The 15774-nt window shown below is 43.1% G+C and overlaps 1 protein-coding gene across 3 annotated transcripts in view; it reads right to left on the bottom strand.

Moving 5' to 3' along the window:
- Window positions 1–15774, bottom strand: part of TPR (translocated promoter region, nuclear basket protein) — a 62665-nt gene that overhangs the window by 34197 nt on the left and 12694 nt on the right. For all 3 annotated transcript variants that reach the window (XM_064148054.1, XM_064148056.1, XM_064148055.1), the window contains exons 12-26: window positions 15576–15773; window positions 14625–14732; window positions 12907–13133; window positions 11143–11306; window positions 10212–10351; window positions 9977–10125; window positions 8669–8831; window positions 8000–8134; window positions 6205–6345; window positions 5885–6053; window positions 4456–4622; window positions 2732–2884; window positions 1926–2042; window positions 305–508; window positions 28–212 (exon numbers count right to left, since the gene is read on the bottom strand). In XM_064148054.1, the coding sequence (XP_064004124.1) occupies window positions 28–212; window positions 305–508; window positions 1926–2042; window positions 2732–2884; window positions 4456–4622; window positions 5885–6053; window positions 6205–6345; window positions 8000–8134; window positions 8669–8831; window positions 9977–10125; window positions 10212–10351; window positions 11143–11306; window positions 12907–13133; window positions 14625–14732; window positions 15576–15773 (2420 nt within the window). The remainder of the gene's footprint in view (window positions 1–27; window positions 213–304; window positions 509–1925; window positions 2043–2731; window positions 2885–4455; window positions 4623–5884; window positions 6054–6204; window positions 6346–7999; window positions 8135–8668; window positions 8832–9976; window positions 10126–10211; window positions 10352–11142; window positions 11307–12906; window positions 13134–14624; window positions 14733–15575; window position 15774) is intronic.

Genomic DNA, 15774 nt, shown 5'->3' with positions numbered 1-15774 from the left:
ATTTGAGGAGCCCAGAGCTAAATTTACCGAAGGATTTCTAAGATCTGTTCTTGAGATTTGCCTTCCTCATTGAGAGAAACATTTGCTGCAGCTGGCATGGCTTCTTTCATAGAAGTCACCATCTTATCACTCAGACTCTCCAGCTGTTCATGCAACAATCGATTTTGCTTCTCCAAATCTTCACAGCGGGATGCCAGCTTTGAAGATTCATCCTACAGGAAAAATTGTTCAATGGTTGTGAATTCTGTGGCTGAATTCTGTTCGCTTCAGTCAGGTTTTTTTCAGCTATTAAACGAAGCCTTACCTTAATCATTCTCTCTCTCTCTTCCCAGGAAGCTTTGCTTTCTAACAACTCAGACTCAGCTTTCCGAGCAGCTTCCTCTAGCTGCTGCCTCACTGCTGTGTTCTTGGCAACTTGCTCTTTGATAGCCTGCAACGCCTCAACATCGGCAGCATGAAGCATTAATTCCCGCTCGTATTTATTCTGAGCTTCAGAAGCCATCTTGGCCTGCAGGAAAATATAACAAATAGATTCTTTACCTTTAATGTACTACAAGCTTCTTACATCCTAGGTAGGATCAATGACCACTAACTAAAATGAAAATTGTTGGCCAAAGCCAAGTACAAAAAATATGGATAAGCTCAGTATAGTTCCCTCAAAGAAATTAAAAGTGTTGAGAGAAATCAGAACAGAAAACATTTTCTTTGAGTGGCTAACAGGACACACTATCACCATCCTGTAAGCACCATCCCTGGAAGGATTTAGAACATGAAACTGAAAATCAGCATTGCTGACAAGTGATAGAAGAAGAAATGGCCTGAAGTTGTGACAGAGGAGGTTTATGTTGGACATTAGGAAGAATTTCTAATGCCTGGACTGGCTCCTGTGTGACCTGCCCTAAGTGAGCCTGATCTGGTAGGGGAGCTTGATCTTCCACGGGTGCTTCTAACTCAGTGTGATTTCTTCTCCAAAAGGGCTGTCAAGCCTTGGAAGGAGTCCTCTGTCCCCAGGGGTTCTGAAAAATTGTGCAGATGTGGTGCTGAGGGACATGGTTTAGTAGTAGACTTGGCAGTGCTGGGTTAATGGTTGAACTTGATGATCTTCAAGTTCCTCTCCAATCAAAATGATTCTATAGTTCCTCTACAATCAAACCTCTTGCTATAGATTATGTAGGGATAATAGGCAAGTATTAGACTAAGAACATTCACTTGTTGCCTCTACATGTGAATGGGCAAAGAAATTTACTGAATGAGGTTAAAAGGCTAAGGCCATCAAAATAAAAATCAGTAAATACTTATCTACTATATTTTAGGTTGGACAAAACAAGAGCCAAAAGTTTCTCTACATCCTGTACACGGATCAGTGTTGCTGGAATCCTGACTTGCAGAAATGTCTATCTCCTTTATACACAGTTGGTAACAAGAAAAACTTACTAGGTGCTGCTAAATACCATCACATTGCCCCAGTTTCAAAAGATGATACTTAAGTTTTGGATTGGATAGTTGTGTTTGGATATTTCCCCCATCGTCCCGCTGTGAGAATTCAGTTTTCTTTCTTGCTCCCTCAGGAGATTGAGGTAACTCATTTTAATGATTTGCTAAGTACCTACCCCAATCACAGAGCTTACTAACAACGATCCATTGCATCTTCTGTTGTTTCCTTAAATGTGACACCAACTGTGCTTGCAGCATGACTTTATAGTCAAAGTCGGTTTAGCTGATATTTGTTTGATCAGGTATGAAAATGAAGCACTAAACAAACCGCTGTTCACAACATAAAGGTGCTCCTACAGCACTTTTCTTGGCTCATTAAGATACTGATTAACAGGACTACCTCTAAAAATCTTGAGTTCAACTGAAAACCAATGAAACACTGACATCCAGTTTACTATCCCTGGCTGAAACAGGCAAATACTAAAACGTACTTGTTCCTGGCAGTCACGTCGAGCTTGTTGTTCATTACTGAGAGCTGTGCTGGCTCTCTGAAGGGCTTCCTGAACTTCTGACTGCACAGTTGAGAGACTCTTCTTTAGTTCTGAAAGCTACGGTGATGAGGGAACAAGAAAAACAAAAACAAGAACAAAACCAAGACTAAGAGGAAATTCTTTTACAGAGTATTTACCAGAGCAAGGCTTTGAATACAGACAGTCCTGAGTAATGTAGAACTGGAGGGTGGTGATTGCATTATTTATGTGAATGCAAAGAGAAATACTGTCAGTGTTTTGACTGAACACACAGAGCTCTTTTCTGGTAAAAACATACTCCTGTTCTTTTCAGATTTGAGCATGTAGTAACTCTAGTTGCAGTCAGCCTGCTTCTTTCAACCCCAGTAAGAGTCCAAATGAAAACTAGACAAATGAAAGCACAGATCACTCTGGTTTCAGAAGTATTTGCAGCATTTCAAAACAGTTTATAATTCAAAAAGTTTTCTGACACCTCCCTCTCTCTCTGGCTTTTTATACTCATGGTTTTGCTCTAAGCTGTTCAAAGTTCAGGCAGATATTGACAGCTTTAAATACACAATCACCCTAAACAAACTGGTACGGTTCATGTACTACTCACATTTGGCAACCCTTTACAAATTCAGTTAGCCTTTTGCAGATCCTAAAGACTTTGGTTTAGACACTGCTATAATGCAAAACGAAAACTGGGAGTTTTAAGGATTCTTAAACAGCAGATTGTTGTGGACTCTGCAAAAGGGAGTTTAAGGGAGGGGACATCCAGTGCATACCTGTTGTTCCATATTCTCCAAGGCTTTACGCTTCTCCTCTTGCAGTTCTTGCTTTTCTTTCTCTGACTCCATCAGCTTCTTCTCTAGCTGTGCTTGATACTCTGAAGATTCCTTTAGACGAGCTTCAACTGTTGCACGAACTTCCTCTGTCACCTTCATTAAAATCCATCACAAGAGATCATTTTTTCCCCTTTAAATTTGGCATTCTAATGTGCAACCAATGTTTCACTAACCATTTACAGCCAGAAAAAGAATTCTCAAGATCTCATTAAGAACAACACTGAAAATGTGGAGAACCACGAATAGAACTGAGGTTTTTTAAATTCTTTTCCCTTTAGAGCTGCAGTAGCTAACAAAGTACACCCAAGAGAAGTTTGAAGTGACTGCACTAAAATGTGCCATACCCAGCAAATCTTTTTATTGTACACTAGAATCTGCAATATTGCTAAAGCATATCAAGCCACAATGAAGTTCCTGTAGTAAACCAGAACAATTGGATACTAGACAAACAGCTCTCCAGCATCTACTGATACTCCAAGTTCAGTAGAAAATGAGAATTTTGTTTCCTCAATCTGTCCTCTGTTCATATACTGAGCAGACTGGAAGAAGCTTCACTCTTTTGAGTGTGTAACAGATCATGGGCAGCAGGCAACATAACGAAAGGTCAAGAAGGATAATTGCAGGGTCCTGCACCTAGAGACAAATGACCCCCTGCACCAGTACAGGTGAGAGGGTGACCTGCTGGAAAGCAGCGCTGCAAGAAGGACTGGGGAATGCTGGTGGACAAGTTCCCCATGAGCCAGCAATGTGACCAGGGCCAATGGTCTCTGGGGTGCATTAAGAAGAGTGTGGCCAGCAGTTTGAGGGAGGTTGCCATCCTCCTCTCCTCTGCTGAGATCACATCAGGACTCCTGTGTCCAGTTCTGAGCTCTCCAGTTTAAAATACAAGAAACTACTAGAGAAAGTCTAACAAAGGGATGCAAAGACACTGAGGGGCCTGGAGTATCTCTGTGAAGAGGAAAGGCTGAGAGATCTGGGGCTGTTTAGTCTGGAGAAGAGAAGCCTGAGAGGGGATCTGACCAACACTCTGCAAGAGATAAAGGCTTCTGGGATTCTGTTCTTAAGCCTTTCACATAGATGAGTTCTGGTTTGTATCACTGAAGATCTCACTGATGCAGAAGGTGTGAATTTAACTGCTTTTGAACGAGAGCTAATCAATTAATGTCTTTAATAATCAACCACAGGGTTATAAGTTTTTGAAACTCATTTCCCCTCTTTCAAAGGAAAATATTGGCAGAATACACTTTTTAAGTTAAATTTACAGTTCAGTAGGTTAAAACATTGTGAAAAAATGTTACTATTTCCATTATTAGAAGTAAGGTGGTGGAGTCATCGTCCCTGGAGGTGTTCAAGAAAAGCCTGGATGAGGCACTTAGTGCCATGGTCTAGATGACTGGATAGGGCTGGGTGCTAGGTTGGACTGGATGAGCTTGGAGGTTTCTTCCAACCTGGTTGATTCTGTGATTCTATGATAAGTATTTGTTGAATGAAACTGCCTAAAATCTGGTCTTACTCCATTGTACTCTAATTCCTTCTTAACTAATTTTAGTTTTACCTAATTCCTCTCATATCTTACAGACTGTACTGTAGTACCAGAAAAAAAGAAACCCAAAAGATCTTTCAGTTTGTTTGTGGTTTTGTTTTAATAAACAATGGTAACTTACTTGTTTTTCCTTATTAAGGGATTCCTCTAGGCTAAGAACCATGGCCCTGTATTGCTCCACATTACTAGAACTAGTCTTGAGTCTCTCTCTCAGGTCATTAACTTGCTCATCTGCTTGTCTTAGGCGACTTACAAGATCATCCACGTCTTCATTTGTACTAGGCTGACCTAAAACATCAGAACACATTCATTAACTGGTGAAGTTTAATTCATTCTTTTCAAACCACTCTTCAGTGAAAACTGAAGGCTTTTACGATAGTCACATGGAAAAAACAATCACTCTCACAAAGCTTCCCTAAATAAAACTGGCAGCCCTAGCCAAAATAGTGGTTAACAAGAAACACTGTTGATTCAGCCAAAAACAATTGGCTATTTAATAATAATCTGGGATGAAACTGAACAAGGCCAAGTGCAGGGTTCTGCACTTCGGCCACAATAACCCCAAGCAGGGCTACAGGCTGGGGACAGAGTGGCTGGAGAGCAGTCAAGCAGAAAGGGACCTGGGGGTACTGGTAGATAGTAGCTGAACATGAGCCAGCAGTGTGCCCAGGTGGCCAGGAGAGGCAGTGGCATCCTGGACTGGATCAGGAACAGTGTGGCTAGGATGAGGGGGGTTATTCTTCCTCTGTATTCAACACTGGCCAGGCCACACCTTGAGTACTGTGTCAAGTTGTGGGGTCCTCAATTCAAGAGAGATGTTGATGTGCTTGAAGGTGTCCAGAGAAGGGCAACAAAGCTGGTGAGGGGCCTGGAACACAAACCCTATGAGGAGAGGCTGAGGGAGCTGGGGGTGTGCAGCCTGGAAAAGAGAAGGCTAAGGGGTGAGTGACCTCATTGCTGTCTACAACTACCTGAAGGGAGGCTGCAGCCAGGTAGGGGTTGGTCTCTTCTGCCAGGCAATCAGCAACAGAAGAAGGGGACACAATCTCAAGTTGTGCCAGGGGAGGTCTAGGCTGGATGTCAGGAGGAAGTTGTTGGCAGGGAGAGTGATTGGCATTGGAATGGGCTGCCCAGGGAGGTGGTGGAGTCACCATCCCTGGAGATATTGAAGATAAGCCTGGCTGAGGCACTTAGTGCCATGGTCTAGTTGACTGGATAGGGCTGGGTGCTAGGTTGGACTGGCTGATCTTGGAGGTCTCTTCCAACCTGCTTGATTCTATGATTCTAAGTTCACTAAATAAACTTAAGCTGTTTCACGTTAAAAATAAAAGGGATCTTTTAATAAGTTTTGCTCTATTTTTGCCCTTTGTGACTGCCTGGACATTCATTTTACTTTAACAGATCATTCTTATTATCACTTGTTTGGATATGTGATTGTTATCTGCTGTACACACCTCATTCTCAATTATCATGAGTGATCAATTTTGCCATTCTGCAAACAGTATCATTTAACTGAAAGTGAATGCAGTCAATGCAGAAAACCACTTCACCTTTCCCTGGAGCCCTCTGTGATGACTGAGATGCTAGCTGAGCCTCTGTGTTGTTGAGCTGCTGTTTCAGCATGGCAGTTTCTTTCTGGGCGTTCTTCAACAGTTCTTTTGTGTTCAAGTGACGATTTGTCTCAGTCTCAAGCTGCCTCTTGAGATCCAGGATATGAACCTGAAAACACAAGGTTATTAATTTTGCAAACACTCACAAATGGCACAAAGAACAAACATGTCCTGTATGAAAAACAAAACCTGGCAGAAATCATGCAATGGTGGCTTTATTGTCACTAAACCCAGTTTAGCGTGTTTAGAACTGTACTTACCTCTTGATTTTTGGTAAGGGAATGTCTTTGCTCCACCTCATTTTCCAGTTTCTTCTTCAGCTGAGATATCTCACGTTCTAGCTTTTCTATCTGATTGTTGAGTCTTTGTTTTGTTTCTGTCTCAGACCTCTCCAGTATTCCCTGATGAAAGAGCATAAGGCAGACTGCTTACAATGCACTTCCATTACTTCTGAGTTACTGCAGCACTTCATGCAGAGTTGTGACACTTCTCCCATCCCCAAAATAACTACTACAGAGAGCAAAAAATAATACCTTACCCTCTACCTTATCCTAGAGTTTGCCTCACCTGCAAGGTGAGTTTGGAGGATTGGCATGGGGGGTTAGAAAACAGAAGGAATAGTTACACAGAAAGCAGGCCAGGGAGAAAAGTACAGGCACCCAGTGACACACACTGACTGTCTTATCTAGGTTTATGATCTTGTTTTTATCCATCTCAGCAAGCCTAAGAGTGAAGAAGACATCACCATTGTTTCCTTTTCACAGCCTATCATCTAATTTCTCTCACTAAAATATTCCAGCTAGCCTCAAACCAGCACATAAGGAATGGTAAGGTACTGGAACAGCTTGTCCAGGGAGGCTGTGGTTCTCCCTTTCCTGAAGGTGTTGAAGAGCAGGCTAGATGAGGCTCTGAGCAAACTGGTCTAGTGGAAAGTGTTCTTGCCCATGGCAGGAAATTTGGAACTAGATGATCTTAAAGGTCCCTTCTAACCTAAACCATTCTATAAAACAAAATAATGAGAAGTAGAACTTAAAGTATTTTATCACTGGTGAGGCTACATCTCACAGGTCATGTGAGGAGCAGCTGAGGGAACTGGGGTTGTTCAGCTTGGAGAAAAGGAGGTCAAGAGGAGATCTTCTGGCTCTCTAGAATTCCCTGAAAGGAGGCAGGAGCCAAATGAGGGTCAGTCTCTTCTCCCAAGTAACAAGTGACATGTTTCGTCTCATGCAAACAGTCTTAACTTGAACCAGGAGAGGTTTAGATGTGACATGAGGAACAATTTCTTCCCCAAAAGGCTTGTAGAAGCCTGAAACAGGCTTCCCAGGGCAGGGCTGTAGTCTCCCTCCCTGCAAATAATCCAAAAAGTGTAGAAGTGGTGCTGAGGAACATGGCTTAGTGGTGCATGCTGCTGCATTAACAGCTGGCTGCAATGACTCGAAAGGTCTTTGCCAAACATAATGATTCTGTGATTCTCTAATTTAGAACAGGAATAACAAATTTCCTTAAAGGAGTTTCTGCAGTATTTTGTGTTCAGTGTCAATGTGTAACAAAAAAATTTTGCATTCCTTTAAGACTCAATCTCATGGCTCTGGTACTTCATTTCAACTTTTTTTTTTTTATGGAAAGCCCTGCAACAGTCAAACCAAATTTGGGCATAATAATAGAATCACAGAATCAGTCAAGGTTGGAAGGGACCACAAGGATCAGCCAGTTCCAACCCCCCTGCCATGCCCAGGGACACCCTATCCTACATCAGCCTGGCCACAGCCTCATCCAGCCTGGCCTTAAACACCTCCAGGCATGAGGCTTCAACCCCCTCCCTGGGCAACCCATTCCAGCCTCTCACCACTCTCATGCTCAACAACTTCCTCCTCATGGCCAGTCTGAACCTCCCCACCTCCAGCTTTGCTCCATTCCCCCTAGTCCTATCACTCCCCAAGAGCCTAAAAAGTCCCTCCCCAGCTTTTTTGTAGCTCCCTTCAGATCCTGAAATGCCACAAGGTCACCTGGGAGCCTCCTCTTCTCTAGATGGAACAGTCCCATAATGTCACATACCTGAATAGTTCGCAGATTAGTAAGCAGCAGGTTCTGTCCTCTTTGTTCAACTAATAAGGACTCACGCTGCTGAGTCAAACGCACATCTGACATCTTCAGAATATCCTTCTCTTTCTTCAAGTTTTCTGCTCTTACCTTTAAGACAGAAGAGAATGAGAACTTTGTTATCCATCCCAAATATGTCTATGAAGTTGAGTATTATTTTTATGAGCAGTTATTACTATAGTTAAAGAAGTGCTTTGATGATTATAGCCTCACTCTTTGATGATTATAGTGAATTGAAATGCATGGAAATTAAGAGAACAGTTCATAGATTCATTCCAGTGTCTCACCAGTGTCCTTGTGAAGAATTTCTCTCATATCCAGCCTAAATCTGCCCTCCTCAAACTTAAACCCGTTCTCTCTCACCCTATCATCACAAGCACTTGTAAAAAGTCCCCTCCTGAATTCCTTATTTGACTAATCACGTTCTGTTTTCTCTGCAAACTGGAGAACACCTCTGGAATGTTGTTCCAGCTTCACTCGGTGCTTGAGATGTGTAAAAATAAACACACGCACCAACTTTTACACATTTAAGAGCTGATGCACTCAAAAAACCACACACATGGACAAGCAGAACCCTGCTGCTACTTTGGAATGCCTAGCAATGTAAACCTCTGTGTTACTAACCTCTGCCACTGCCAGTTTTTCATTAGCTCCTCTCAGGTCTTGAGTCATAGTGTTAATTATCTGCTCTTGCTTCTGAGTTGTTGCTGTGAGTTTCTGTGTTCTTTCATGCAGAGATGTTATTTCACGACGGTAGCCTTCAACATTATCCTGCAGCATTTCATACCTTCACATGGAACAATAAAGCAAAGCATGTGTTTGTGTGATGGTTTGGGTGTTCCCCATCCCCTCACACCTTGGAAATCAGCCAGACTAGACTCACACGGCTCTGGAAATTGAATGAAGCTTATTCTTTACAGCTTAGCAGAATATACAAGCAGATATTTACAGTATATACTGAAATAAACAAAGTAAAAGGTCATACAGAAACACAGCAGCCCTCCCAGAAACCTGAGTCCCCAAGAGGGGCTCCCAACTGCCCCTTCACTTTCCCCCTACCCCTCTCAACCTTACCCCAGTCCCAAAGAAGAACAGAGGTTCGGCCACGGGGTTAGGAAGCAAAGTGGTTTAGTCAAAGAGGCTAGAGAGAGACGCAGCTCAGCCAGTTTCCCAGCAGAAGCAGAAGCAAGAGCCTTTATCTATGTATTGATTCTTATTCTTATACATCTCAGCAAGCCAATGAGTGAGGTAGACATCAGCCTTGTTTTCCCTCCACAGCCTATAATCTAGTTCTTCTCACCAAAACATTCTAGCTAGGCTCAAACTAGCACAGTTTGGCACACTGAGTTTAACTGCAAGAGAGGTACAGACAGCTAATAAATCATGTGGAAAGTGATGCACAAGAAGATATGTGGCTTGCTCAACCAGAAGGTATACTCTCGATGCCACCTTCACTATTTCCTTTGTCTTCACTAACAACAGATACCATCAATGTTTCACTGCCAACTCTTCCTGAGCAAGCAATATTCATAGATTCACAGAATGGTTTGGGTTGGAAGGTCATTTATTTCCAAGCCTCATGCCATGGGCAGGACGCTTTCCACTAAACCAGCCTCACTGAACCCAGTCTTGAACACCTCCAGGCAGGGAGCATCCACAACCTCCCTCGGCAACCTGTTCCAGTGTCTCATCACCCTCACTGTAAAGAATTTCTTCCTAATCTCCAGTCTAAATCTGGCCTCCAGCTTCAATCCATTCCCTTTCATCCTACCACTACAAGCCCTTACAAGAAGTCCCTGTGTGGCTTTCTTGTAGGTCCCTTCAGGTACTTGAAGGCCACTATAAGGTCTCCCCAGAGCCTTCTGTTCTTCAGCATGATTTTACTGAATGAGCAAGCATACAGAAGGCAATGAAATTAAAGAAGTGAATTACCGTTTGGAGGCAAATTCCAGTTGTGTGGAGATCTTTGCATTTTGAGACCTCAAGTCTGTGACCTGCTCTTGAAGCTTTTCATTCTGTTCATTCAGCAATTTGTCATTCTCTGCCTTTTCTTTTTTATAGTTCTCAAAAACTTCCTGCAACTACATTGAGAGAATAGACATTGAAGTGCTTAGAAGAGTACAAAGGAACACTGATAGTTTTCTAGAGTGTTTATTGGAAAATATACCTGCTTAAGAGCAGCTTTAGCTTCCACTGTCTCCACTGACTCAGCTATTGATACTGGTGCAGGAGTTGACATGGCTTGAGGTAAACTTGGGCGCTTTGGAGTGGATAGAAGAGAAATGTCCTCCGGTAACATACATGAACCTAAAGATAAAGGGGGTATTAGATGAAACAACTGAATGAATGGTGGCCAAAGCAGACCATAGAATCACTAAGGATGGAAAAGACCTTTTAGATCAATGACTCCAACCATAACACAACTACCACAACCATTAAACAACATCCTGAAGCACCACATCTATAGCTTCTTGAACACTTCCAGTGATAGCGAATTCACCACCTCCGTGTGCAGCCTGTTCCAACACCTTGCCACTCTTTCAGTAAAGCAATTGTTCCTAATATCCAATCTGAAACTCCCCTGGCACAACTTAACCCATTTCCTCTTGTACTGTCTTACTTGGGGGTAGAGGCCAACGCCAGCCATTCTCCAAGCTCATTTCAGGTAGTTGTAGGGACCAGTAGGATCTCCCTTTAGCCTTCTCTTTTCCAGACTAAACTACCCCAGCTTCTCTATACAACCAGCCTCACTGCTCTTCTCTAGACATGCTCCAGGACCTCAATGTCTTCAACTCATAACCACATGGACGTATGGTTAAACCAAATACTGCATGGCTAGGACACTCTTGGGCTCTCCTTATACATACATGTTATCAGAGCACATGCAGTCACCACTGGCCCTCAGTCACTGTGCAGCAAGTGACTACAGTGTGAAAACAACATCAGGAGTCTAAATCCAAACTCATGGCTTTTTACAGCAAGAGAACAGCAGATTAACAGAACTTACTGGCACCATTCCAGCACCATGACTGAAAACTCAGAACAAATGACAAAGTGATCTACTTTTTTTTCCAGTGGTACAGAACTGTGAAGCTTACCTTGCAGAGGAATGTTGGCTCCCGTGGTCTGTGCCAGCAGGATGCGGAACATATCGCGCTGCCGAACGATAGACTCAACAAGCTGCAGCTGGTGGTGACGTGACTCGCGGAGCTTCTCTAGCTCATTGAGAGCTTCATTCAGCTGACTCTGAAGCTCAGCAATTCTGAAACCAGTAAGTTGTTTCAGCCACATATACAGCAAGGCATACCAAAAGGACACAACCCTTAGATTTTGTCATGAATCCCCCAGTGCATATCTAATGAATCTCTGGAAGTTACAACCCTTAGATTTTGTCATGAATCCCTCACTGCATATCTAATGAATCTCTGGAAGTTACAACCCTTAGATTTTGTCATGAATCCCTCACTGCATATCTAATAAATCTCTGGAAGCTAAGCACCACTAATAGTTCTGAACAAACTTCCAGGCAGGCTGCCCTTTGGCCTTGGCATTTTGTAGATGACACAGAAAGATCTCGAGTTTTTGTTCAGCTAACAGGAATAAAACAATCTTCCTTCACAGAATCTCAGTATGCTGGGGGTTGTACAGGACTTCTAGAAATCATTTAGTCCAAGTCCCTTGCTAAGGCAGGGTCATAACAGAATAGCTTGTCCAGGATCACAATGTTCAGGTGGTTTTGGGATCTCTTGAGAAAAAGACTTCACAAGCTCTCTGGGCAGCCTACTCCAGGGCTCCAGCACCATCAGACCAAAGAATTTTTTCCTCCTGTTTGGATGGAACTTGCTGGGTTCCAGTTTGTGCCCCTTTCCTCTTGTCCTGTCACTGGGCACCACTAGAGAGAGTCTGCTCCTTTCCTCTTGCCCCTGACTTTTTAGGTATAGATAAGTATTGATCAGATCCCTTCTCAAGCTGCTCTTCTCCAGACTAAACAGTCCCAGCTCTCAGCCTTTCCTCCTCACAGAAATGCTCCAGGCCTCTCAGCATCTTTGTACCCTTTGCTGGACACTGCCCAGCATTTCACTGTCTCTCCTGAACAGAGAAACTCAGAACTGGAGACAACACTCCAGATGTGGTCTCACTAGGGCAGAGTAGGAGAACCTCCTACAACCTGCTGGCCAGAGTCTTTGTAATGCAGTCTAGAAAGCCATTTGCCTTCTTGGCCAAGAGGCCAAGCAACGAGCCAGCAATGAACACTGCTGGCTCATGGACAAATTGTTATCCACCAGCACTGCCAGGTTCTTCTTTGGGGAGCTGCCTTCCAGCAGGCCAGCCACCCAACTGTACTGGTGCAGGGCTTTATTTCTCCTTAAGAGTTCCCCAACCAGGTTTCAAAACACAGCTCTTTTGTGTGAAATCATATTCACTAAACGACCAAAAATTACATTTACTTTGGATTTTGATGAAAGCACCTGTTACAAGAGATAGAACTACAAAGCCATTTTAATCTACACCTGAAGACAACGTTGTTAACAGCAATTTGCCTTTATGAGTTCCACAACTGCTTATATGTGAACTTCCATATGCAGTTAATAACCCTCAGGAGCAAAAATGTGTGAAGTGTTTGAATAAATCCCTGATACTTCCTAATGAAAAGGCTTTCCTAGAATCACAGAATCAAGCAGGTTGGAAGAGACCTCCAAGTTCATCCAGTCCAACCTAGCACCCAGCCCTAGCCAATCAACTAGACCATGGCACTAAGTGCCTCAACCAGGCTTTTAGTGAACACCTCCAGGGATGGTGACTCCACCACCTCCCTGGGCAGCCCATTCCAATGGCAAATCTCTCTGGAGCAGGTAACTTACTTAGATGATGTTGTTTCTTGCTCCTCTTTCTCTCTAGCCTCTCCCAGCTCCCGGAGAGCCACCAAGAGACGCTGATTCTGCTGCTGAAGTTCTTCAATATTTCTGTAGGAGACTAGATGTTGAGATATGACTTCAGAAGAGCTACTGATGTCAGCAGAGCTCACTTCTTCATCACGGATCACGTGATTGCCTCTGGCTTCCTCAAGTTCCATTAAAAGCACACGAATCTGAAAGGCAACACACACTCTGAGAACCTAAATATTAAAGTATTTGGAGGTTAAGTATTTTTTTCCCTACAGCATACAAACTACTACAATCAATAAATCTTTGTGAGACAATTACATTGCAGAAAAAAAGAGTCTAACAAAAGGACACCCCATAAAAATTAGAAGATAGTCTGTGTTCATTTCCACAAACAGATCACAGGATATTCTAATCCAAGCTATACAGAATCACAGAATTGTTTTGGATCATCAGGTGCAAGCATTAAGTGAGTACTGCCAGGTCACCACTAAGCCATGTCCTTCAGCTTATCTATATGGCTTTTAAACTCAAGGGATGGGAACTCTACCACTGCCCTGGGCAGCTTGCTCCAGGGCTTGACAACTCTTTTGGGGAAGAAATAAGCCTCCCCTGGCACAACTTGAAGCCACTTCCTCTCATCCTGTCACTTGTTGCTTGGGAGAAGAGACCAACCCTGACCTGGCTCCAACCTCCTTTCAGGGAATTGTAGAGTGAGAAGGTCTCCAATCAGCCTCCTTTTCTCCAGGCTAAACAACCACAGTTCCCTCAGCTGCTCCTCACAAGACCTGTTCCTCAGACCCTTCACCAGGTTTGCTGCCCTTCTCTAGACATGCTCCAGCACTTCAATGTTCTTCTGGAAGTAAATGGCTGTGCTAGTTTGAAGCAAGCTGGAATGTTTTGGTAACAGAACTAGATAACGGGCAGTGAAATGAAAAACAATTGATGTCAACTTCTCTCACAGTCTCGCTGAGAACTCTGGGAAGAAGAAGAAAACATTCTCCATTTTGTCTCTCTCTCTTGCTTTTGCCTTAGACCTGGTCACATCTCATTAACCCTGCTCCTACTAACCCTGCTCCCTAACCTCTTGGCTGCACCTCTTTTCTTCCTGAGAACTGGGGTAAGGTTGAGAGGGGCCGGGGGGAGGTGTTGGGGTGGTTTGAGAGCCCCTCCTGGGGACTTAGGTTTCTGGGAGGGGAGTTGTGCTTTTGTATTGTTTATCCTTTGTATATTTCTGTATATAATTGTATATAACTGTATATATTGTAAATAGCTGCTTGTAAATTCTGCTAGCTGTAAATAAATTGCTTCATCTATATTCCCAGGGTCCGTCTGAGTTAGCTGGGGCAAATTCAAAAGTGTGGGGGGGCGGGGTAACCCCCAAACCATCACAATGGCCCAAAAGTGACTCAGATATTCAGGGTGTGATCATATATTATGTTTCCCATGTCAGAGAAGTATCACTTTGGAAAACTAAAGTAAGTTTCACTGCAATTGTATTCCAACTATTCCAATTTTGCAAGCAGAAATGTCAATATTGTGTTGCCTAAAAGAGAAGCTCCTAACATCAGTAAGGCTCTGATTACAACAGAAGCCTACATGAGTGTGGCTGAACACAACTAGCAAGCAAGAACTACAGTACCACATCAATAAATAATTGCAAACAGTACATGTAACCATAGCAACATTTGCTCTACCTGCTGTGAAAGATCTTTCACTTGTATTTCCAGTCTCTGGTTTTCTCTTTCAAGCACAGAAGCATGCTTGTTGGCTTTATCAGCATCCTCCTGCAACCGCTGGATCTCCTGCAAGCATATAAATGTGAAACCCATGGGAATTCAACTTAAGACACATTCCCCACCAGAAACCAAGCATCATGCAGAGGCATACCCTGTGAATCAACTTGTGTTTTTTTACTGTTTTAAACTCAAAAAGTTAAAGTTCACGCATTTAGAAATCAAAAGTCCTGTTCTTTCTTTCCTGCTGTATTAGGGTATGTATTAACATGAATGGGGATTGGACATGGAAGTCCAATATTTCTTTGGGTAAATACTAATCTCTGTTTACAAAGAATTTGGCTCTCAAAAAATCATAGAATAGCTTTGGTTGGAAGGCACTTCAAAGATCATGTAGTTCCAACCCTCTTGCCATGGGCAGTGGACACCTCTCAACTAGACCACCTTGCTCAAGACGTCATCCAATCTGGCACTGAGCACCTCCAGGGAGGGACCATCCACAGCCTCCCTGGGCAGCCTATTTCAGTCTCACCAATCTTGTACTGAAGAACCTCTTCCTAAGATGCAGTCTAAATCTACTCTCTCTCAGCTTCAAAGCATCTTCCCTCATCCCATTGCTGGACACCCTTCATGTAGGCTCTTTCCAAGGCAGCTATAAGGTCCCCTCAGAGTGTCCTCCAGGCTATCAAAGTCACCACATTTAACCCTTCACTATAAAACACTGAAAAACTGGTTCTGTAAAATACTTTGCTCAAGTCAACAAAGTGCAAGCTAGAAAGGTCAACAGGTATCTCCTCACACTAAAAGCTGACTACAAGATTAATCATACACACCCATTAACAATCAGTAGGATTAAGGAATTACAACCCCATCTTTGCCATCATTTGGCATGCTCTTTGATTTGCTACTGACCTTCATGGCTTGTTCAAGCTTTGCAGACAGACTAGCAACAGCTTTTTGGGAACGTTCGAATTCCTCACGCTGACGTTTTAAGATTGGTGCTTTGGCTTCTACTTCCTGCACTATTTCATCCAGGTACTTATTGATACGCTTGTTCTCCAGCTTCTCCAAAAGCAATTGATCCTGAGTTTCTACATATGCATTGTACAGC

Source organism: Pogoniulus pusillus, chromosome 8, assembly GCF_015220805.1.
Source record: "Pogoniulus pusillus isolate bPogPus1 chromosome 8, bPogPus1.pri, whole genome shotgun sequence".
Classification (NCBI taxonomy): Eukaryota; Metazoa; Chordata; class Aves; order Piciformes; family Lybiidae; genus Pogoniulus; species Pogoniulus pusillus.
Note: the sequence above shows the minus strand (reverse complement) of the source record. Positions and strands in the feature narration are given on the sequence as shown.